The 24745-nt window shown below is 36.6% G+C and overlaps 1 protein-coding gene across 1 annotated transcript; it reads right to left on the bottom strand.

Annotated features, from left to right (window-relative positions):
- Positions 1-378: 378 nt before the first annotated feature.
- On the bottom strand, positions 379-864 carry LOC139886484 (uncharacterized). The gene has a single exon (XM_071870317.1). It carries the CDS (start codon positions 862-864, stop codon positions 379-381), a length of 486 nt encoding a protein of 161 aa, XP_071726418.1.
- Between the last annotated feature and the right edge of the window lie 23881 nt (positions 865-24745).

A 24745-nucleotide genomic window follows, 5' to 3' on the forward strand; every position in this document is an offset into this window, starting at 1 on the left:
GAATCTGCCTATTTGCTATGAATGTCCATTGTTTATCTTGTTATGATGTGATCTAGGGATCACACAGAACTAATAGTTTAACAATCAGTGGGCTAGTGTTGTACTTATTATTCTCTATATAAAAGTATACTCCGTATTATATATGGTTTTGAGTGGGGTCACAGTACCCTAGGCCAACCCTCTGCCCTCGCTATAAGTCCGTTTTTGTGTAGTGGGAATATTTAATTAACTGAAGACTCAACAAGTATATGTAGTATATATGATATGATGTTGGTAGACATACATGTACATGTGTGTGTTGTGAAAACCGATAAAAAAAAACATCCATTGATCGATATAAATGTACTTATTACTACGACACGGAGTAGATGGAATTAATTAATGGTCACTCTTAGACGATGATGATGATGATGATGAAGAATAAGTGTTGATCTTCTTGCCTTTTCTTCCGTATCTACTGCTGGAAGGTGGTTGCAATTGCTCCTCATGATGAACAATATCCAAATGGATTCCAGGATCGTTGGCACAGTAAGTACCTCCAACCATGATGGAGTTATTGACACCTTGAAAGTTGTTGTTAAGGTATTTAGTACCATGATTAGAATATTTTTTAGTATGACCATCCTGTAGATGCCTACTAGTAGTCATCATCATCTCACCTGTCATGGTGGCACCCTCGTTGCTTCCCGACATAGTTATGATCCCATGCTCTTGATGATCATCATGCCCGTGACTTTCACCCTTGGCCGTCCGTTTCTTTTGGAGATGAGCAAGTCGACGAGTGAGTCCAGACATCATATTTTCAATTATTTCTCCATCTACCAATTGCAGCTGCTTCTCCCCTAACTCCCGAGCTGCAGGCATCATTATATTAACTTAACCAACCACCTTATAGATATAGATATTAGATATGATATTATATATTGGTTAAGAAGAAATAAGACATGTACGAGTGATGGTATTGTTGGCCACAATTTAAATAGACGTTGGTTGCACATAAATTAGCATGTACGGTCAAATCTTTTATATCGTATAGCTTTCTAAAATGCCTTCCTTTAGTAACAATTCAAGCATTTAGATGTCTTTTACCTTTGGTTTAAGAACACAACAAGGGAAGGATCGCTTGGCCTAGGGTTCACTGCCTCTTTCCTTCTACAATCTACATCCATATATTTCTTGTATTAACTTCGATTTTGTTGTCACTACATTTCACACAACGTAATTAGAGAAATGATAAGTTCATCACAAAAATTTACAAAATAGTCTACCGGTTTAATCAACATAGAAGTATGAAATATATATACTCCAAAATACCAAAAAATACACTGAAATTCGAGCAAAAAGGGGCACGGACGAGCAAAAGGGGATAGTCGAGCAAAAAACAGGAAATTCGAACAAAAAACATGATATTCGAACAAAAAAAAAGGCGGACGAACAATTTGTGTTCTACATTTTGGATAGTCGAACAAAAAAATGTAGAACACGTTGATAATCGAACAAAAAACGGGATATTCGAACAAAAATGTGTTCTACATTTTGGTATTCGAACAAAAATTTTATTTTTTTTTGCTCGACTATGCTTTTTTTGTTCGTCCGTGTTTTTAATTTTTGCTCGACTTCCCTTTTTTTTTTGTTGACCGAATTCCCCTTTTTTTGCTCGAATTTTTGTGTATTTGGGTGTATTTTGGAGTTCCTAGAGTTCTCAAACTAAAAAAGTTCTCACTGGATCCTATCTCTCTCTCTCTCTCTCTCTCTATATATATATATATATATATATATATATATATATATATATATATATATATATATATATATATATATATATATATAAAAGACGAACCGTTACCTTGCACACGATGTGAAGGCAAATTTATACTTTTTGGAGGAGAGATAAGTATTTAGAGTGTGACGTGACTGTCAAATTTTAAAGTTGTGATTTAGTTAATGTCTAAATTTGAGTTTCAAAAATTTATGATAAAATGTTTTAAATAATGTGGCAAAATATGATTAGAAGTTGAGTATAGAATAAATAAATTCATAATATAGATAAATATGTGTCACCTTGTGATTGAGTAGCTCAATTTTCACTCCTACTTTTCTATGTGTTTAGTTTGTAAATAACGCCTTCAAAGTGTGAGTTTTGAAGCCTCAATAGACCATATATAAAAGGCCGACAGTTTGTAGCGTTAGGTGACATGGAAGCAGTTTGACGGAAGGTAACAGAAATAATGGGGCTTCAGTCAAAATTCGTGAGTCACAAAAGTGACTAAATGTGAAGAGGCGTGAGATTTACAAACCAACTGAGCTATTGCTACATTGGTAATTGGCATCAAATTTGTCACGTGGATTTGAGGGATTTTTTTGGCACCGCGTGAGGCTAGGTCTAAATGATTTATTTGGTAGAATTCATATGACAGCTCATTTTGTAAGTTTTTTCTAATAAAACATTATGTAGGTGTGACATTGTTTTATGTATTTATATACTTTAAAACAACATATTGAAAAATGAGATAATAAGAAATGATAAGTTCACAAAAAGATTAACAAAATAGCTTATACCAATTTAATCAAGTGAAAAGTATGATTAAAAAATATATAAATAATTTAATTGAAATAACTCATATGACCATTTATTTTGTGAGTTCTTTTCTTAGGAAAAGATTATGTAGGTGTGACACTGTTCATTTATTTATACTTTCAAACAACTTATTGATATTTGAGAGAACGAGAAACATCAAACTAGTTATTTTTTAAATGATAATTGCGTTATTGAACTTTCTAGGCTTCTAGAAAAAAAAAAAAGACTAAAAAAGCAAATTACAATGATTTAAAAAACTACTCTAAAAATGTATAAGACATACTATTACAATCCCTATATTTAATCGTATTAATTCTTGATTATTTCTAAACCTTTTTTAATCACCATAAGATTTCAACTTAGAGATATTTCGTAAGAATATGATACTCAACCAGGGTCTTTTAGGGGTGTTTGGATTTGCGTTTGGAAAATTGATTTAATCCAACACAAAAACATTCAAAAACGACAAACTATTTTCTACGATACTTCTTTTAGACTTTTTTTGTTTAATGAAATCTTTTACCTATAGTTATTCTTAATAGTCCTCTCAAAAAAATAATTACACCTAACAGTTTATCTTTACTTATTTTTTTCTTCTAAAAAGTAGTATTAATTGTGACGCCCCGTACAAAATCAACATGTACGGATCATCCACAATATGATCTTTACACGGTTACAACACTATATGTTGTTTAAAAACAAGTTTTGCATTCATGAAAAGATAACGTCAAATGTTTTACAAAAGATAACGTGTTTTTACGAATAGAAAGCATTAACATAAGTACGTGACACAAGGTCATTACAAAACCATTATTCAAAAATAGCATAAGTTGCGAATGCAAAATAAAAGTTCCATGCTTAAGACATCTCTAAACAATGCAGCGGAAGTCTAACACAGCGAGTCTGTAACAGCAAGTCTAACAGCGGAAGCAACAACGTCTAAGCACCTGAGAAATACATGCTTAAAAGTCAACACGAATGTTGGTGAGCTATAGTTTGTTTGTAATTAGTAATGTAATGTACACCACGAGATTTCAGTGCTTCAACCAGCATTTCAAATCAGTATATCAAATCAGTAGTATATAGTATATGCTTATCCGTGGGCACATGGTAACTAACTTAACGTAGAATAATATATCACCCCCTAAAAGTACACCTGGCGAGTGCGTATGTTCTCGAAGTATTAAACACCCATTAAATGCTAGTGCGACTAGCCCGAGTGGGGATGTCAAACCCTATGGATCCATATCTAAGATTCGCGTCTACCGGTTCAAAAACCAATAGTTAAACGTTACCGTGCTAAGGGAAAAGTTTATGCCGTTATATAACCCACACATATATAAAGTTTTAGTACTCGTGTCAAGTAAGTAAACCATAAAAAGCGCATGTATTCCCAGTCTCAAAAATAGTAAAGTAGAAAGGGAGCTATAACTCACAGTGATAAATGCGGTAAAAGTCGATATGAAAAGTATGCAAGTAGTAAGTCGGTCCGAAAGGTCTTCAACCTAAGTCAAAGGTTACTAAGTCAGTATATTGTCCCCAAAAGGTTCTAAAGTAAATAAATTAAGTCTTAAGTATCATCATCATCATCATTCGTAAAGGATAAAGTAAGTTTTCAACAAGAATAGAGATCGAAACAAAAAGCTGATTTCGGACAGCTGCTACGACCTCTATACAAACCGAAAAGACGCGTGGTCAGTGGCCAAGACTCCGTATGTGAGTCCCCGTACCGCTGTCAAATTTTCAGATCCTAACTCGATGTCGTTTGACCGTGGCGACGGATCAAGCGCGAGTAGGTCAGAATTTTCAGCACGTCGTTACAAAGGCGTAGTGCATTTCGGAAGGCTATAAATCCTAAATCGTATTTCGGATTTAGGCGAGTCTTAAACAAAAAAAGTCACCTACTCGAAACTAACTATCTGAAAATCAACTTTCCAGAAGTCCCAGGTGTCTGATCAGACCCCGAAAAACAGTAAACAATTGCTTCGGTGGGTTTCTTGGTGCTTGATGCTCATCACGGTTCTCATCCTTGATGCGTGTAAGATTCAAGTGTACAACTCTTTGATGTTATAGCATCACTTTGACCAAGTTTCAACCATCAACACACCATGTCAAGACTAAGGAGTAATACAACTCACTTAAGAGTTTTAGATGGATGATGAACCAAGGTTACATCATGTTCTTAGTCTCAACACAAATACAAATTCTATTTACAAGTAAAGATACAAACTTTGATTCAATCAAACAAGCAAGATCATAAATTTAATTCAACAAAGTAATGGAACCCTAAGCTAGAGAGCTTGGATCCCTTTACAAAAATTATGAGATTTCAAAGCTAGAAAGCTTGAATCTTTTATGTTCTTGAAGATCTTTAAAGCAACAAGCTAGATCTTCAAGTTTCATGAAGGCCATAAACATAAGTTTTGATCTTTTAGCAAAAACAAAGTGATCTTAAGCTATAAAGCTTAGATCCATCAAAGTAATGAAGATTCAAAGCTAGAAAGCTTGAATCTTTTATGTTCTTGAAGATCTTTAAAGCAAAAGGCTAGATCTTCAAGTTTCATGAAGATCATAAACACAAGTTTTGATCTTTTTAACAAAATAAAGAGATCATAAACTAGAAAACTTAGATCCAACAAAAGTAATGAAGATTCAAAGCTAGAAAGCTTGATTCTTTCATGTTCTTGAAGGATTCAAATCAAAGTTTGAATCTACAAGATATAACAAGATCAAAAAGCTAGAAAGCTTGATCTTAGATAATGATGATGTCGTTTTTATGAAGAGAAAAAGAAGAAGAAGAAAACTTAAAACTTACAATTTTTAGTGTGAGAAAGACTAGAGAGAAAATTAGAGAGTAAGTGTGTGTAAAATGAGAATGAGATCAAGTGTGAAATGGATGAAATAAGCTTGGTATTTATAGTGTGGTGGTGGTGCTTGTGGCCGTAGCTTTTGGGGGACAAGGGAGAGGACAACTTTTACTTTTTGCATGGTGGTGGTCTAAAGGTGGTGCTTATTGTTGGGATCCCATGCAACATATGTAGTAATGGTTAACAAAAATGCTAGTATGTTGGCTCATCTTAATGGGTTTTTGTCCTACATCTTAATAGGTCATAATCTATTTAAAATTGGGGTAACTTAAAAGTACATTAGCTAGAGTAGGGTGGGCTTAAGTCCAATAAGATAGAAAGTCCAACAAGACTAACTAGTGTGCATTAGTAAATTACTAAGGTTAATAAGTAACCAATAAGCCAAGTAATTGTCATTAGAAAATAACAATTAGTATTACGTAGTCATAATATTCCAATTATGACAAAAGTTAAACGTGTACCAAAATACATAGCTCGTTCTAAACGTCAAGTGACACTAACGGTCATAAAATTATTTGAGGACCAAGTTAAGTAACTAAGTACTTAATAACACGTTGTAAGATATTAACGAAAGTAATTATCATGAAATAAGACCCCAGAGCATAAACTAGATCAGTACGCACATATACGCAGTTTCGTAAAAATGTAGAGCACAAAAATATAAGTCGAAAAAGTCGGGTCGTTACATTACCCACCTGTTAAAGGAAATTTCGTCCCGAAATTTTGAGGAGTGACCAACAACGGTACCGAATTTGAAGAAGAAGGAGCGTATTAAAGTTCCGAGAGACTCGTGGGCTCAGAAGTAAACTATTTACTTTGAAAGGTACTTGGGCGTATAAAAGTAAGAATAAGTATATGCCATTAATTAAGTCTCTTGACCTTAAGATCAACAAATTGATTTCGTTTCTTGTTAACATGAATATGCCATTTGAATATATATCCACAAAAGGAAAGATGATTTTTTTATCCTTATAGGCATCTTCAGTAAGTTGGATGCATGAAATGCATCATGAATGTTACCAAACTCATCTAAAACATTGAGCGCTCATGTCGCAATATAAAGCTGACAGATAGAATGGAAAACATGGCGATCACAACATACTGCATGTGAACTTATCCTTGGATGGAATGAAAGCAGAGTTCCATAATGTAACTTTATCCTTTCAGTTACATGTTGAAGTTAGGGTTAACATCAACTAGAACAACATATAGTTGCAACCAACGAAGGAAGAAATATATAGAGTAACCACATTAGTGTTATAGATGTTTTAAGCAGTCCCTTCCAAGAGGATAACAAGATTCATAGATTCTTAAAGTATTTTATATTACATTTCCGAAAGAAAATCGCACGAAATGTGTGATCTTTGAACGAGAGTGAACTCTTCGTACAACGAGCAAGTTGATCTGAATTTATCCTTATAGTTAAGGGGATGTGCGGATGAGAAGATACGTGAACCCTTGGTCATAAAGAATGGTTTACTCCATATGAAAAGAGTCTCAAAAATGATTTCTTGTACCTCAACATACTGGATCATAGAGATTATGTTTATGAGGGTGTTGCAATTAGTCGTGAAACATTGAGAGTAGAAACCCACCTAGTGCATTTCCTACAACAGGGTGACCACCGAGTGTACCTCATAAAACTAATTTATCGGCCTGCGTTTTTGCCATGTCTAACCTTAAAAGGAACATTTTACGAGCGCAAAGACTTCCTAACTAATTTTATAAATCTGTCATCCAAAGTGGCTCAAGATTTTTTAACAAAGATCTTAATAGTAAGCTTCATCCCTAACGGAGGGCGAGAAGAAGTGTGATCCATACATGGTGTAGTCTAATACGAAAACCTTTAATAAAATCAACCAAGGAAGTTTTGAAAAACCTTTAAACGTTTGATGTGACAACATAAACGGAACAAAGTTTCTAGTAAATTTAGAAGTATGTACAACGTGTACCATTTTGCACAAAACTATTTGACTTAAGTTAAATAACTCGATAAAGGAGCGATTTTTTAATAATTTGCAGGCATACTAAGTATGTACTAACCAAAATAAGTAAGGGTAAGTTTATTACTTAATTATATACATACATATATGATTTTATGAATCGCATAAGTGACAGAAAAATTTTATTACTTTCATTTGTCCATAAATCTCGTGAGGACTGCACAAATAACAATCGTGTAAAAATTTTGATAAACATAGTTTTACGTATTTCAGAGGTTACGAGTTGAAAAAGATCGAGTGAAAAATCTTTGAATCATCGGGTGACATGTTACTAAGTAATAAAAACTAATGAATTAAATGTAGTTTTGATAATTATCAGGACATAAGTCTTTGGGCAAAAAAAAAAATGTTCACGTGCGAAGCCGTTGCTAAAAAGTGAGGTATGAAGGATAGAGCATGAGGATGAGAAGTTAATCGCTTCTTGACTTTGCAAAATGCCAAACAGGTTATGGCTAATATTAAAGTCAGAATACTGATGGTGTTAATATCACTAAATGAGAATTTCTTGAAATAAGTCAGGACTTAGAGTTATGTAAGAAAGAACATCGTTCCAGCAGGTGTGGCAAATAAGATCCTTGGGGTAACGCAATAATTTTGAATGGTTTAAGTGTTAGTGGATGCCCGAAGGCTCTGCATGACGTGGTAGTAAGTGCCTTCATCACATATACACACATGAATCTCTCAATTTCGACGGTTGTAAAGTCTTCATGATGACTTGGATACGAATAACACGAAAAATTTTATATAACAAGCAACGAAAATTTTATAGAAATCGTTTAAGGTGACAATGTAAGAAAAGAAACGAAGTTCTTAGTAAATATAGACTACTCTAAGTAAAATATCTTTTGATTAAAAGAATTTATTTGTAAAAGTGAAAGTAAAATTTCACATGTACTAGTCAAAAATAAGTAATTATTTATTTATTATATATAACATATACGGTTTCTAAAATTTGTACGAATGACAATAAAATAAATTTACTTTTATAAAATTTTGAGAGGATCGCACAGTAAAATTGTGTGAGTAAAATTTTGGCAAACAAAATTTTTCATATTTCGGAGGTTACAAGTTGGAAAAAGATTGATGAGGATTGAGTAAAAGATTTTGAAAATTTCGGGTGATATTTGAGGTAATAAAAACTATTGAATTTATATGTGGTTGACGACTATTAGTAGGGCATAAGTCCTTCGACCAAAAATGCTTAAGTGTGAAGTTGTTGCTTATAAGTGAGATACGAATGGGAGAGTATGAGGATGTGAATTAACCACCCATTGATTTTGGAAAATTTTGAAATGGTATGACTAATATCGAAGTAAGAAGGATGATGGTGTGATTATCATCGAATAAGAAATCTCTCAGAATAAGTTAGAATTTAGAGTCGCGTAAGAATGAGTATCAAATAAGATTCTTGAGTAGTCTTTTGTAGCGACCCCGACAAATCGTCAAGTGACGGCGTCGGCTACGTGGGTCCCATTACCTGATTATAAGTCTTTAAGATAACGTTTGACCAAAATATATCGCCTTCATTTCAAAATAAAGATTGTTTTCAAAGTTTACAAGAATTGTTCAACCAAAAGTTAAGTTACAACGTTATAAGTACGATTGAAATCTAGGCGACACGGTTTAAAGTAAAGTCAAAAGACGCTCCATGAAATGCATGTATACTCGACATCGGATGCAAGTATCAATTAGTGAGCGGGAGCATGTATCACATATCGTGCAAGACCTGAGAAAAACATAGAAATCTGTCAACGAAAACGTTGGTGAAATCATAGGTTTAAGTAAGTAAGTACAAGTGAACCACAAGATTTGCATCGAAAAAATAATAGTAATACATTCCAAAAGTTTGTTTCACGAGCGCCCAATTATCAATGCTTAACATTCCTTCCATTGAACCCCATCACTTAGTGCTAGAACATACACTGTTTCTCGAAAATATATTTCATTCGTAAACGGTAGCGAACCGTTTGAATGAGGGTTTGTCAAACCCATATGGATCCATACAACATAAGTTCTCGCTTACACCCGGCAAGTGTAACTAATGATAATCGAATTGAGGATTTTGTTCTAAACTCGTATGTAGAATATTTGTTTTCCTGTACTTGTGTTCACTTAGTAAAGAAATGTTTATGTTTTCTCATCCCAAATGTAAGTTCAAAAAGAGTAAAAGTGGGACTATGATCTCACCTTGAGTGCAAGAGTTAATAAAGTACTTCAACAAGTAGACGCGTGCAAAGACAAAGCTAGTCTTGACCTAATCATATAGGTTGTATCAATAACGGTAAACACAAACGGTCAAAGATGTTCAATTAGTCCTATGGCTCGTTACGACTCGATTAATATAGCATGTGAATCAATTAGTCAAGTTTCATGCACGATACAAGTAACTAAGCATGTTAGAACGATCGTATAATTGTTTGGTTAAGTTTGACTAAAAGTCAAACTTGGTCAAAGTCAAGGTCAACGGGGTCGGGTCGGGTATCCGACAATTTTCCCATGATGAGAAATCATTTATGAGCAGAATGGCCAAGTTTCATGTTAATCGGAGTTACGGTTAAGCGGGAAACATTTTGTGAAAGGAAAAATAAAAACAAAAATGAGCTGGGCATATGCGCGGCGCGCAATGGGTTGCGCGGCGCGCACCCAAGTGTAAATCCTGGTCAGAACTTAACCACGAAGGCAAACATCTGGGATTTCTAATTATGCGCGGCGCGCGGGTATATGCGCGGCGCGCAATACCTGGGAAACATGCAGTTTGCAGAAAAATGGTCCAAGTCACGAACCAAAACTCAAATTAACATATTTTATGAACCGAAAACATCCAAAATGCATACTATATATCGTTGGAAAGGTAATTTGACAAGGAAAACAACTAAACACGTTTCATCAAACAAAAACATCAATTTCAATAACCGATTTTCCGTCAAGTGATCATTAAGAATCCATTTTCAAAGTTTCAAGTTCATCAAATGCATTTTAAGTTTCGGGAATCCAATTCACACATGTGATATGCCGTTTTGAAGGTGATCAAACACACATTGTAACAAAATTCTTATCTACAATATTTTATAGCATTTGGTGCATCAAAAGTTCATCTAAAGCTTATCAAACCCTAATCCAAGTTCACAAAATCACTAATCATGTTCTTGGAGTTTCCTTAATCAACCTATACATCAAAACGAAGCTAATGATACTAGTAACACTTTTAAAACATGCACTTTAACAATCTAACAACATTTGATCATCCAAAATCAAGGATTTAGCAAGTAATTTTCATATTGAACTAGTTACACCAAAAACAACGAATCGAGCATACAAATTACATACACGACATCACAATGAGCCATAGACACTAATTAACAACTTTATAACTCAAAAATCTCAAGAACACATAAAATTAGTGATTTTAGAAAGTTACCCAAATGAGATGAAGTTGGTATCAAATTGAAGAGGATGAAGAGAGGATTCCAAATATGTATTTTGTTTAGTTGTAAGCTTCCTTGATTGAATTTGGATGATGAATTTATGAATTGGGTTTTGAGAGGATTTGTGGAAGTATTAAAGAAAAATGGAAAAAGAAAAAGATAAATGAATGGATGAGGGAGGTTTGACCTCTTTGACCTAGTCAAAGGTTTGGTCCCTTGGCAAGTTTGGTCCCTCTAGTTTCAAAGCGGGTGCGGGAAATAACCAAACGAATATTTTAAAACGCTCGAGTAAACGGGTGACGTTATAATTAAATAACGAGGATATTATGAACGTTAGTTAACGAAAGATACCAAATTAAATGACGAAAGATATTATAAAAAAAAAGACGGTGTTAAAATAAATTTAACGAAAAAACGCGGGATGTTACATTATCCACACCTCAAAAGAAATTTCGTCCCGAAATTTAGTTGGAAGTAATAGTCGATGTCTCTTACTCGAGACCTAGTGTAGTAACTCTACGAATGATTGAAGGTACTTTCTTGGACATTCCACGAATCCGGATAGTCGGGGTGTTACGTTGTAGTTAGGTTTGGTTCTACGATCCACATGTTCAGCCGGTTTTCCTATGAAGCGGAGTTTGTCATCAATAGTTGGTGCATTTAGAATGATTGCACGTTCCTGTTCCGCAGGACACGTTTCTAAGTTTGTTACACAAAATGTAAGGTAAACGGAAACTTAATTGAGTCGGCAGTTCTAAACGGTAGGGAGCGGTTCCAATACGCCCCAAAGTTTCAAAAGGTTAAATATTGCGAATATAACCCTCCTCGATTTCCCAAAATGGATTACACCTTTCCAAGGTGCGGTTTCTCAATATTTCGCGGTTACACACTGGGATTTTGTGAGGTTTTCATCTAAGTTTGGTATAACTCTTTTGGCGACTACGGGTCGTCTCTAGCCCTTCTCGGACTTGAATGATCTCAATTGTTGTTTCCTGATGTAGTTCAGATTTCGGTGTTTGTTTGCCACATGCGTTGGTCCAACGAATAGGGGTATGACATTTGCGGTCATATAGGGTTTCGGAAGTGCGGCGTTTGTACAAGAACGGTAACTATCGTAGTATGAGGGATCAACTAAAAGCGATAATGCGAGTTTGAAACATGTCTTTCCAGGATGTAAATCGTTCGTTTGCTCGGTTCGTCGGTTTGTGAGAGATACGCGGTACTCATGTCTAAGCGGGTTCCCAAGGTTTCTTGCAAAACTAGAAGCGATACGAGTATTTTGATCCGAGGTAATTGGCATTGGCAATGGTACACCATATTAGAAAAAGAATTCCTTAAGATATGTTTGAACAAGTTAGTTAGGGCTCAAAAATGTTCGTTAGGACTATTCACCCTCGTGGCGAATACTAATGTAATATGAAGAGTTTCTCTATCCATTGAGAAATGTTACAAAAGTTTCCTTATACGGAAGTGCGAGCGATAAAGATAGGAGTGAAATGAGAACTTAGAGTAGGGTGAGTTTACATCTCGAGGTTGCCATATCGTGCATCTAGTTGTCAAAAGTTGAGGTTTGAAAAAGGAAACGAGATAGTACACGTAGTTGTATAGTTCGGGGTTGAATAGTAGTTGGCCAATTATCAGCAACACAAGGACGTTAAGTCAAAGAAGAGTGAGGTATCCCTGGGAGTGTGTGTTATCTTAAATTCCCGTAATATCAGACGGTAACGGTGAAATATCAGAGGTATGTAGTGTGGTATGAGATGACGAGAAAATTGATCGGATCCACAATTTAGTATTCGAATTCTTCGTGCAAAATAACGAATTTTTAGTTACGTTGATTTCGAGTCGAGAGAGTATGCCTTTCGGCGTTCATGTAGAAATATTTCCATGTTTGAGTTCCATCTGTTGCTATACGATTTTAACTAGAAATGTTGGTGTGAAGAATCACGCTCAAGGTTCGAACACGGAGAGGTTTAGAGTTTTCCTTAGTGAGTTAACGAGTTTAAAAGTCGTGTGACACTGTGTGATACCATTCTGTAACACCCCAGCTTAACATGACCACAATATTGTCCGCTTTGCCCGCAGGCGCACGGCTTTTTCTTGGCGATAACACACGAGAAAAGTCAGAAATTAATCTTCGGTAACAACCGGTGAGATCTAATATTTTTACGAATATAAGTCTGAGTTGGGAGAGTTTCCTGATTACATGTGGCTTGATTTCGAGATTGATTGTAATGCCTTGACCATTAACATCATGGTCTAGAAAATTGGACTTCGTTCAACAGAAATTCTCACTCGGAGAATTTGGTATAGAGTTGCTCTTTTCTCAAAAGTTCGAGCTTAAGATGGTGATGTTGTTCGTTTTCCTTCTTTACTTGAATAAGTTAAGATGTCATCTATAAATACGATAACAGATTAGTCTATATGAATTTGCATACGCGGTTTAGGAGGTGCATGAATACGGACGGAGTCCTAAATAAATCAAACGGTACTAAGAGAGATTTACAACTAACGTTGCGAGTTCGGAAATGGCTTAGGAGACATCGTCTCCCTTAACCCCCAATTGATGATAACCGGAACGGAGGTCGATTTGGAACATACGGGATTCGTGCAAATAATCATGAGGTCATGGATGCGAGGGAGAGGGTATCGGTTTCCAACCGAAAATTTCTTTGTTCACAATAATCTATACATAAATGTAGGGCAACAATTTCTCCTTAATGAATAGGTTTTGAGCTCCTTAGTTCTATAGGTGTCAAGTCATAATTCTTAACGTATATCCTCTGATAAAATTTATAGGCACACAATATTTTCCGTCGGTCACTTAAATCGTCTAAGTAGTATCTGGGGGAAAGAGGTGGAATATAAAGAGCACGAGTCAAATCCTTGGTTATAAAACGTCTAACGGTACTCGAATCGAATAAGTATGAAATATACGGTTTGTTGTGAAGAAACGTACCCGTGACTAGTCCATCATCGTCTCGGGCATCCTAGGTGTCGATGTTGTAAGTTCAACGGCGTGCGTTGGTTTTTGCTTTATTCTTTGGGCATTCATTCCTAAAATGACCCGATTGGCCACATTTGTAGCAAATACTCGGCTTTGGTGTGTCGGGCCCCTTTTGAGTGACGGGGGCGGTACTTCCACAATACTTGGCAATATGACCACTACCTTGGCACCGATGGCAAATTAGCTTGCCACATTCACCAAAATGATGCTTGTGGCATTTGTTACAAAAAGGTAGTTTTCCGGCATAGCGTTTCTTGTCGTTGGAGGTAAGAGGCTTCTTGGCGGGGTTGTTGTTATTGTTGTGGTTGCTTGATTGAGAGGCTTCCCATGTTCTTTTGTTGTTACTCGGGTGGTTCTCGACCATTGGTGCCGGTGCGTCCATTTCATTCACCGTTTCTAAGGCTTGGCGGGCCATTGTTAAAGTCTCTTGTAGGTTAGTGGGTTGAGATGTCATTACCTTGTGTTGAATGCTCTTAGGGAGGCCATCCATGTAAAGTTCGACTCTTAGGGATTCGGGAGTCATGAGATTTGGACACATCGAGACTAGTTCGGTAAACCGTTGATTATAAGCTTCGAGGTCATTTCCGACCGTTTTTAAATTCCTTAGACCCTGTTCGAGCCTTCGAGTCTCATCGCGCGGGAAGTATTCGGTGATCATTCTTTCTCTTAATTCGGTCCAAGAGAGTGTGTGGGCTTCATCGCTTCCCACTAATTGTACATACGTGTTCCACCATGAGAGAGCAATACCGGTGAAAGTGAGGGTGGAAAACTTGACCTTGTCTAGGTCTCGACAACCGCTTGTGTCAAAGACGGTCTCCATTTGTTCAAACCATCGGGTGAGAGTAACCGGTCCCCCGGTTCCATCGTAAGTGGGAGGATTGTACTTCATGAAGTTCTTGTAGGAGCAACCTTCGATTGAATTACCGGCTCCATGATTGTTGTTGTTAGAAAAGTGATTGGCCACGGCCGTACCCACGGCGGTGGTTATCATTCGTTGAAGAGCTTGTTCTAGAGTTTCGAGATGAGTGTTGTGTTGACCTTGGTGAGCCATTGTTCCTTCATGAGACAAGAATATCGTTGGTTAGTATTTTCAACAATACTAACCGTGGCATGGAATAAGGATAGAGAGAAAATTTTCCTTGACTCGCCTTAAATTCTCTATGTCATAATGTCGGAACGTCCATGTGAATCACCGTAATATAATCCCGGAAATTATATTACCCCGATTCTCATGTGCATTTAACATTACTTCATAAAGTCAAGGTGGCGCATCAACAAAATTTATCAACGTAAGATCAAGATCGAATACGAGTTAGATATGATAGAAGAGTTCGAGTATAAATGCACAATTAGTCAAATAATTCCTACTTCAGTCTATATGCCGGTTGTAGTCTAGATTCACCTATGTACCCTATGACTCGGGGTGGACACAAATGAACTCTAAATCCCTACAACCAAGGCTCTGATACCACTTGTAGCGACCCCGACAAATCGTCAAGTGACGGCGTCGGCTACGTGGGTCCCATTACCTGATTATAAGTCTTTAAGATAACGTTTGACCAAAATATATCGCCTTCATTTCAAAATAAAGATTGTTTTCAAAGTTTACAAGAATTGTTCAACCAAAAGTTAAGTTACAACGTTATAAGTACGATTGAAATCTAGGCGACACGGTTTAAAGTAAAGTCAAAAGACGCTCCATGAAATGCATGTATACTCGACATCGGATGCAAGTATCAATTAGTGAGCGGGAGCATGTATCACATATCGTGCAAGACCTGAGAAAAACATAGAAATCTGTCAACGAAAACGTTGGTGAAATCATAGGTTTAAGTAAGTAAGTACAAGTGAACCACAAGATTTGCATCGAAGAAATAATAGTAATACATTCCAAAAGTTTGTTTCACGAGCACCCAATTATCAATGCTTAACATTCCTTCCATTGAACCCCATCACTTAGTGCTAGAACATACACTGTTTCTCGAAAATATATTTCATTCGTAAACGGTAGCGAACCGTTTGAATGAGGGTTTGTCAAACCCATATGGATCCATACAACATAAGTTCTCGCTTACACCCGGCAAGTGTAACTAATGATAATCGAATTGAGGATTTTGTTCTAAACTCGTATGTAGAATATTTGTTTTCCTGTACTTGTGTTCACTTAGTAAAGAAATGTTTATGTTTTCTCATCCCAAATGTAAGTTCAAAAAGAGTAAAAGTGGGACTATGATCTCACCTTGAGTGCAAGAGTTAATAAAGTACTTCAACAAGTAGACGCGTGTAAAGACAAAGCTAGTCTTGACCTAATCATATAGGTTGTATCAATAACGGTAAACACAAACGGTCAAAGATGTTCAATTAGTCCTATGGCTCGTTACGACTCGATTAATATAGCATGTGAATCAATTAGTCAAGTTTCATGCACGATACAAGTAACTAAGCATGTTAGAACGATCGTATAATTGTTTGGTTAAGTTTGACTAAAAGTCAAACTTGGTCAAAGTCAAGGTCAACGGGGTCGGGTCGGGTATCCGACAATTTTTCCATGATGAGAAATCATTTATGAGCAGAATGGCCAAGTTTCATGTTAATCGGAGTTACGGTTAAGCGGGAAACATTTTGTGAAAGGAAAAATAAAAACAAAAATGAGCTGGGCATATGCGCGGCGCGCAATGGGTTGCGCGGCGCGCACCCAAGTGTAAATCCTGGTCAGAACTTAACCACGAAGGCAAACATCTGGGATTTCTAATTCTGCGCGGCGCGCGGGTATATGCGCGGCGCGCAATACCTGGGAAACATGCAGTTTGCAGAAAAATGGTCCAAGTCACGAACCAAAACTCAAATTAACATATTTTATGAACCGAAAACATCCAAAATGCATACTATATATCGTTGGAAAGGTAATTTGACAAGGAAAACAACTAAACACGTTTCATCAAACAAAAACATCAATTTAAATAACCGATTTTCCGTCAAGTGATCATTAAGAATCCATTTTCAAAGTTTCAAGTTCATCAAATGCATTTTAAGTTTCGGGAATCCAATTCACACATGTGATATGCCGTTTTGAAGGTGATCAAACACACATTGTAACAAAATTCTTATCTACACTATTTTATAGCATTTGGTGCATCAAAAGTTCATCTAAAGCTTATCAAACCCTAATCCAAGTTCACAAAATCACTAATCATGTTCTTGGAGTTTCCTTAATCAACCTATACATCAAAACGAAGCTAATGATACTAGTAACACTTTTAAAACATGCACTTTAACAATCTAACAACATTTGATCATCCAAAATCAAGGATTTAGCAAGTAATTTTTATATTGAACTAGTTACACCAAAAACAACGAATCGAGCATACAAATTACATACACGACATCACAATGAGCCATAGACACTAATTAACAACTTTATAACTCAAAAATCTCAAGAACACATAAAATTAGTGATTTTAGAAAGTTACCCAAATGAGATGAAGTTGGTATCAAATTGAAGAGGATGAAGAGAGGATTCCAAATATGTATTTTGTTTAGTTGTAAGCTTCCTTGATTGAATTTGGATGATGAATTTATGAATTGGGTTTTGAGAGGATTTGTGGAAGTATTAAAGAAAAATGGAAAAAGAAAAAGATAAATGAATGGATGAGGGAGGTTTGACCTCTTTGACCTAGTCAAAGGTTTGGTCCCTTGGCAAGTTTGGTCCCTCTAGTTTCAAAGCGGGTGCGGGAAATAACCAAACGAATATTTTAAAACGCTCGAGTAAACGGGTGACGTTATAATTAAATAACGAGGATATTATGAACGTTAGTTAACGAAAGATACCAAATTAAATGACGAAAGATATTATAAAAAAAAAAAAGACGGTGTTAAAATAAATTTAACGGAAAAACGCGGGATGTTACATCTTTAATATAGAATTTGAATTGCTGAAGTGACGGGATACAATTTCCTTTATGTATCATTGTGCAAGTTTGTCCATTGTATCGGTTTCTTTCAGGGTTAGAAAGTGAGCAGATTTGGTGAGATGGTCAACAATAACCCAGATAGTGTCCTAACCGCCTACCGTTTTCGGTAGCTTCGTGATGAAATCCATTGTTATTCCTTCCCATTTCCATTGTGGGATTTCGAGTTGTTGTCATGCAACTAATAAGGTTCAGCTTTGGGCTACTTCTCTTCCCATAAACTATTAATGGCTCACCATTCTCGCGAGGTATACAAATAATCTTCTCACTATAAATAACTTTCACTTTCATCCTTGAAAGCTAGTCCGTTCCAACTACTACATCAAAGCTTCTTAACTTAATGAGTATTAGGTTAATCCTAAAGTCCATTCCAACTATTATATCAAGCTTCCCAAATTTGTGGGTGTTAGGTTAATCTTAAGGTTCCTTCCAACCAAATCTTATTGTACTACCGCGAAAAATTATATCAACCTTCTCAAATAACATCTGCTTGTGCGTAGGTAACTAATCCTTTCCAAATACTACTTTAAAACCTCCAAGTTTTATTGACATGAGGTCATCTCCAAATGACCCTCCTGTAAATTTTAAGGTACTACCTTAAATTATTCCTCTATCTCTGCCAACTTACCTTTAGCTTGTCCTATATAATACTTAACTCTCATGGTTGTTAATGGCTTATTAGTCATAATACTAAGGTTCTTAGATATAAGGTTTCTATCGCTCTAGTATTAAACAACTTCGAGAAAATAAAACGTTGTGACGAAACGTACCCTAACTAAAATCAGGATCCATACGAATCTCCATAGCTGAGATAACGATTGCTCTACCGCAAGTGAGTCCAAAGTTTTTCCTATTTGAGAACTTTTTCCTTAAGTGTCCAGGGTGTCTATATCTATAACAAATTTTCGGGTTATCAATTTTGCAATCAAGGCCCTCCTTGTACAGTATCTGAGCTACGTGGTTATTCTTTTCCTACCTCTAACAGACCATAATGCGTATACTCAAGTAGTTCCTACCAAAATTTTCTTTGAATCACTTCCTATTCCTTATATAGTAACATTGGGACTTCTGCATGATTTACTTCAATATAATCACGCTGGCCTGGCGTCATTATATTGTACTAAATCGTACATTCATTTCAATTTCACTCCATATGGTCAATGTAACATGATCACTTCAAGTTCTACTCAATTTCAACTAACGGTGCTTTATCTATGCTATCTCAAAACAAAATCTACATAATTAATCTTACGGCTTCTCGGTGTGGGTGTGTAGGTTCCGTAGGTCATGCATCAATGCCTAAATGTCCCGAAATTCTCTTCAAAAAGTTCGGGTTCAGGTAATGTCGTTAGGTTCCTTTCTAGAAATTCAATCTGGGTCTCGTGTCGAGTTGTACGTGTAGCAAGTAGTAATACGATATGTATTGAGGCGACTCTCAAGTCTTTGGGTCTGGCTGAGCATCAGTAGAAGACACTCTGACCTTGTGAAAGGATATGCGTTCCCGACTTCTCCAATGCCTAAGAGTGTTAGGGACCTAAGTCCAGAAGTGTCGTTAGATCGCCGAGTAGTGGTGAAGAATTAAAGAGATAAGTGACGATCATGAAAGCGTACGGGATATGGGTTAACTTACGGAAACTAAACAACCTTCTAATGTTCATACGTTGTACGTGGCTAATTAGGGTGAGCTCAGGGGGTGGGCCGAGGTGCGGTTACTCTAACAAGTCCTCACATATCTCCTCCTCCGAGGATCAACTTTAGTGGGCGTGTAATCCGAGGGGTACTCTTCCTAGATTGCGTGAAGTAATGTTTTGACCTCTGGAACGGTGGAACGGTAGTAACAGGTGGATTACATTACTAGTCCTTAGGGTTAGATGAGTGGGAAAAGGGTTCAGAAAAACATCTGAACTAGGAATGATAAATTTTCCAAGTCGGTACAGCGAATAGCAGACATGAAGCAAGCACGTATTCAGGCATAATAACAACAGCAGCCTAGATCGTCTACAACAGTACATAGTATGGCAATAATAACAGTATTAAGTAGAAGTAACATGCAATCAAAAGCAGATGGTAGCATGCAGTAGTGAGAATAAGCAATAGCATACAGCAAGTTCACAGTAGTAAAAATAAGCAGTAACATGCAGCAAGTTCATATAGCAGTAAAAGTAAGCAGTAGCATGCAGCAGGTTCCACAGAAACAAGTAAACGAGAAAGTTGTAGATTAGTCCTTGATGTGTAAAATCGTGCCTATAATTTTTAATGGGAAATACCGGTTTAAAGATTACTACACACTAACGGGCAGTGTACCCGATCGTGCAATAGTATAAAGTTGGTAAATCTAAAATCGTTCCAAGGACAGTTTAAAGTAAGAATTAAGATTGCAACTAATGGAAATAAACTAAGTTAATCTATTAAAATTGAAAGTACGAGATAATGGGTTTTGTGGCTATTTAAGGATTAGCCAAATCAAGATTTGATCTAAAGTAAAAACAATATTTTTAAATTTTTAGATTTATAAAACTTAAAACAAGAAAGCAATTAAGATAATTTGATATCAATAGAATGGAAATGCTCGTCTAGACCTTTTACCCTTAGAATTGGATGTTTTTATACCTTAGCCCGATTTAAGACTTAATACTTGCAAATTACTCAGTCGACTTGCCAAGAGTTCTCTTTAGCAAGTACTCAAACTAGAATTACTAGATGTAGGGTTCCCTAGCACCTAAGACTTTTCGTTCGTGACTAATTAATTAACTAGATCAAAGATTTGAATAACAATTGCCTTTGCGTTCGCTCTTCACAATTCACCCCTATATTGTTTAACCGTTTAAACTTAATTTACCTCCTTGGTCAGGCTTAGCAAACAATCAATTAAGACAAATCAATTGTAAACTAGTGTATTAAATCAACAAGAGTTCTCTTTATCTGTCAAATACACTAATCAATAAGTTCATAAAGTTAAACATCAATAAGAATCGATTTTTTATTCAAACTATTGAAATAAACATGCATAAGTTCATAAATCATAAATCATAACATCCAAAACCTCGGTTCTTAATCTAGACAAGCATTGAAAACTTAGCCAACAATCATGGCTGAAAATAAAATCATAAATAAACAATTAAGATAATTCATTATGTTTGATAAGAATTAAACCTAGTTGAAATCGTGATCTTGAACGATTGATGAATCAAAACGCATTCCCGGAATGGTTGAGTTGATTAAATGATGTTGGGATTCCCCAAAAGTCACCTAAAATCTCCCCAAAGCTGCTGGAATTCGTCTGGATAAAAGTATTGAAAAGTTAGGGTTTAATTTCCCTATTTGTAGCCCCAAAAACTGACCCAGTGTCGACCCGCGCCGCGGCCTGGCAAGCCGCACCGCGGCTTAACTCTTGCCACAACTCCAATTCTTTACCAAATGCTCGACCTTAAAAACTAGTTTTAACCCACGCCACGGCTTAACTCGTGCACAAAATTTTTCTCTAATCTTTTATAATACTCGCTCGAAATCAACATTAAACATCAAAGTAAGGCAACGATGATAGGATAACATAAATTATACCTCAAAATGATCTAACAATTGTACAAATAATCTTCTCGACTCTCGAATCCCAAATCTCTCAAATGTCTTCCAAAATACTCCAATTCGTATCCAAACGGACCCAATAATGATAGATATTGCGAGAGAAATCATAGATGAAATGCGCAATATCAAACCACCCCACACTAGAGTCTTGCTTGTCCTCAAGCAATCGAACTCAAAAATAATATTCTACCATATAATAACATCTTCAAACGCGTACGTAGAACCAAACGATCAACAAATCAAACAAGTACTAGCGTGGGCACGATTTTAGAGTAGATAACAACCATGCCTCCCACTTGCATTCCCTCGAAATTAAATTCCCAAACCTCAAGCAATTAAAATGAACAAAGTAGCTAAATATAGTCTCGAATAGCGTACCATAATAATGAGGTAGAGAAACTGAACCGTAATATGTAGTCTTCAAAGAAACCGGGAATCTAGTGGGAGCCGCGCACCAAGGATATAGCAATCGAACATATGTGCCAAAAAGAACGCACGGGTTACCCCGCAATTGGTCAAGCCAATGCCTCCTACAGTACCTAACATCGTGAGATGTCGGTAAGAAAATAATGTGCTTAGGAGGATACACATTACGTCCAGATATCATCGATAGTCATGAAGTGACCGTCTAATCTGTTAAGTCAATCATAAAGATTGAAGTTCATCAGTCTTAAAAGCTGATATCTTACCTTTCCGGAGGTTATCCAACTGGGGATCTGATCAATCACAGATTTGTGTATCATGGTGTGCTCCCCATTTGACGAGACAGATCTCCCTCATCGAGATAAGTCTGACTACCAGTTTTCCTGTTTGATGTTGAGTTCTGGTAGATTTCCAGTCGATGTTAGAAATGACTTTTCAAGACTTTTCGTCACCCTACAACTGGTTTGGACTACAACTTCTGAAATAAATCAGCAAGTGTGTCAATTTGGAGACTTTAATCCTAGGATTATACAAAGTGGTCAGGCGCAACATTGTCCTTGTTAGGAGAAACAATGAGGATCGCCCTGTTAAAGTTTTTGATCTAGTGCATGACCCAGTTTTGACCACACGATCCAATCACCGTTCATAGGGTTGACACCCGCCTTGGTGCAAGTGACCTACGATTGAATTCTTAAAGAATTTGTAGGATTTCACATTCAATGGTAATGAACGTAGTTGGAATAATTTTCAAGTTGCCTACTTCCCACATGACAAGCTTTTCTGCTTGTTTTAAAAAAGGTAGGAAGTAGATACTACCCTTTCGATAAATCCCAAAACCTTTGGGTGCCATAGCTTTTGGCTATGGGTTGTGTTGTCTAAGTAAACACAAGCACGTAGCTATTGTTCCTAAAAAGGACAACATTGGTGAAGCTCAAGGCTCCTCTTCCTACAGTATCACACCATTAGATGTTGTAATAATAAAATGGTATAGTTTCGGAAGTCTGCTATACCAAGTAACCAAAAGTTTTTGATCTGGCACGTGTTCGGTCACAATCACGCTATGCAATCACCGCTCTCTCACGGTTTACACCCATTTTGGTACAGGTGACCTACTATTGAGTTCCCCGAACTCGTAGGATTCCATGTCTAAGAAAATGAACATGTAGAACAATTTTGGCTTCTTTGAAATCACGAAATGCCATAAAAATACCAAGCCATATCGAAACCAATTTTCATAACTAAAGTTTTGGCCGAATTTTAAATTGTTTTTCTACTCTTTTTTTATTTATTTTTAAACTAACTTTTCTATTTTTTTTATATTTTAACCCTAATTTTTCAATTTTTTTACGACCAAAACCCGTGAAACGTCAAGTCTTTTATATCAAAACTAATATGATTATGACTCAATTTACAACCAAGTCGAGAGATTTTACATCCCCACCCCACACTTGAGATCAAGTAATGTCCCCATCACTTGAGATCAAAAATAGATTAAAATCGAAAGGATAATGTGAGAAAATGTAAAAACTTATCGAGTTTAACCACTGATCGCGGAATGCCAGTGACAGATGGCGCTGAACTGAATGCCAGCATAAGAACATCATCCATTCCCGATCATCACATCAATATCGTCAATCATGTAGCTTTGCTGAACTTAATGCTAGACTTGAAAATTCGTTTCACCAACCAACCTAATAAAAGAAAAACAGAAAAACTACCTAAACGGGATAAGGTGGCACCACCCGGTAACCAAAATGCCTTATCCCCAAATAAGTCTTACAGTACATAATCAAAGTAAATTGTTAACGAAGTACAGACCAATAAAGAAAAGTTTGAAAAAGTTACAACATGATCATTGGCGCGCAGGCCTCATCAATAAAAGTCTCCAAAAGGCCATTGGCCTTGCGGGTATCTCTCATAGAACTGCCTCCTCATCTCGTCCATAGATTCACGCGGGTCATATGTTGGTGCGGCCACTCGGGGCTTGATCGGATTACGGTAGTAAACTGGCTCTACATGTGGCGTACTCATATAATCATTCGGATAATTATAATAAATACGTGCATTATGACGCTGCCAATCATTACCATAATGCAGCCATTGCTGATCATGCACGAACTTGGCCAACATTTCCTCTTGTCGTAGCGTGCTCGCCTCAACTCTCTGTTGACTCCCCCACATACGATCAATATGTACTCTCTGATCTCCCGGGAATGCATTAAAGTTGTTTGACACACGAATCTGAATATTATCAACACCAGACACCAAGCTATTCCAAACTTCTTCAGACATCGACCAAGGATGCCCACTACCCAAACCATACGGCTCATCATCGTCATGTCGCGTACCACTACCACTCGCTCCCCCTTGTTAAGACGGTTCAACATATTCAACTAACATGGACCCATTCACTCTTGCACAAAATGTGCACCCCAAAAATCTTTGAATCAACCTTGTATCCTTATCGCGAATGTCTTACCCCTTCGATTCACTTGACACAAACGGATTCTTACCACTAACTTGATACCAGTATTGCTGCGCATTAAAGAATTCGGCACCATAAAACTTAGTCTCTCCCAAATACTGCCTTAAAATGAAATCATCCATGTCGGGGTATAAATTCAACGCTCGACAAAGATCCATCCTACTCATTTCCCGTTCCACTCCTCCTAACCGAAACTGTAAGAAACTCACATCCGTAGCCGCACGACGAGGATTAAAAGTTAACGTGGTGAAGAATTCCCACACCAACTTATCATAGATAACATCCGTACACATAAAAGCCTGCTCCCATGCGCGAATAAAATGATTACCCGGTTGTTTAGCGCATGTCAGCACATTTTGGAAATGAGTCTTTAAATGTCTTCCCGCTTGTTCCAGCGGGGCCCA

The sequence above is a fragment of the Rutidosis leptorrhynchoides genome, chromosome 1, assembly GCF_046630445.1.
Source record: "Rutidosis leptorrhynchoides isolate AG116_Rl617_1_P2 chromosome 1, CSIRO_AGI_Rlap_v1, whole genome shotgun sequence".
Classification (NCBI taxonomy): domain Eukaryota; kingdom Viridiplantae; phylum Streptophyta; class Magnoliopsida; order Asterales; family Asteraceae; genus Rutidosis; species Rutidosis leptorrhynchoides.